This window comes from Alnus glutinosa, chromosome 6 (assembly GCF_958979055.1).
Source record: "Alnus glutinosa chromosome 6, dhAlnGlut1.1, whole genome shotgun sequence".
Taxonomy (NCBI): domain Eukaryota; kingdom Viridiplantae; phylum Streptophyta; class Magnoliopsida; order Fagales; family Betulaceae; genus Alnus; species Alnus glutinosa.
Window position 1 is genome coordinate 19,984,361 of NC_084891.1, and position 1,498 is coordinate 19,985,858.

General features: G+C 40.7%; 1 protein-coding gene across 1 annotated transcript; it reads right to left on the bottom strand.

Annotated features, from left to right (window-relative positions):
- Positions 1-219: 219 nt before the first annotated feature.
- LOC133870541 (uncharacterized) lies at positions 220-1,073 on the bottom strand. Its single transcript, XM_062307707.1, has one exon. It carries the CDS (start codon positions 968-970, stop codon positions 449-451), a length of 522 nt encoding a protein of 173 aa, XP_062163691.1. The 5' UTR covers positions 971-1,073; the 3' UTR covers positions 220-448.
- Positions 1,074-1,498: the final 425 nt, after the last annotated feature.

Below are 1,498 nucleotides of genomic sequence, written 5' to 3' on the forward strand. Positions count from 1 at the left end.
AAGCATCAACCAATCAGTTCACGTCATTGCTCTAATTCAACCACCACTTAGTAATGCAGAATATATATTCAATAGGAAGAAATCCAAACAAAAAAGAAACCCAAAAAAATAATTGAAAGAACCCTTTAATTGCATAATTAAAGCATTTCTTTATACCTTATTTCACGTATAAACATAAATATAGCAAGTGAGAACTGAATATATATAATTCAAACCGTGGGAAGCAACGGACTAGCAACGTAATTATAACAATTCAAGCCCCATTTCTTTATATGAAAACAAGGCCACATGTTTCATTCGGAAATGTTGTACGCAAACAGATCACATTATAACATAATTCAGAAATAGAAAAACTCTTAACATATGGCGCTTTTAAGTTGCACAGATCCATAATTCCATTCAAAAATCCCAGAAAACACATAAAATGTGCAAACGAGAATTGCAAAATTCATCTAAGATAAGCGGGGATCTTAATCCGAATAAAGAGCATACTCATGACGTAGGCAATGATCACCGAGGAGATCCCCGCGGAGGCGTAGGAGACCTTGACGGACTTGGCGCGGTTTCGATCGAGCGCGAGGTCCATGAGAACGATGCCCACGCCGCCGAGCACGAACATGAAGCCGGACGAGAGGCCCTCCACAATGTACTGCCCGTTGACGCGTCCCGGGAGGAACACGACGGGTCGAACGGCGCCGGTGGCGCGGTCCTGCGTGGAGCCGATGCCGGGGGGCTCGACGATGACGTCGTAGACGATTCCGGAAACGACCATGAAGTAAGTAAGGAGGACGAGCGCGTAGACGGTCATCGGGGAGGGCAGGGTTAGGGTTGGGAGCTTCAAGCGGAGCTTCGGCGGGCGGAGGAAGCTGAATGGCAGGATCCGGATCAGGTGGAAGATTGGATCCACGGAGTTCGACGATGCCGCATCCGTTGTACCGGTGAGGGTTTGGGTTTCGGGTTTGGACCGCATTTTGGACGGCGGTTCAGGTTGAGTCGGAGGAAAGGGGATCTAGGAAGTAAGCGTGACTCTTCTTTGTGCTATGCCAGTCCGACTTTTTCTAACAACACATTTCAGTGGGTAAGTAGTAAGTACTGTGTTTTAATCTAAAAAATAAAATAAATAAATAAAGTACTGTGTTTTAATTAATAGAAATCCGAGAAAAAAATATAAAAGTTTTCGTTAATAGAAAAATAAAAAATAAAAAATAAAGTTTTCGTTAATAGAAAAAGGTATTGAACTATACGTCTCAAACTAGTGTATTCAAGTTTCTAAATGTCTCACTTAAGAGTATTCCGTTATGATTTGTTGTTAAATCCTACCAAAATTTTCAAAATACCCCTCATTTTTTATTCTTTTAAAAAAAAAAATGCAAAGACTTAGATGTTGGTCCAAATTTAACGGAATTTACAAAAATACCCATGCCTGAATCTTTAAAAAAATTTTGAAAAATAAACACAGAAGTATTCTAGGAATTTTGGCAGGATTTAACAGCAAATC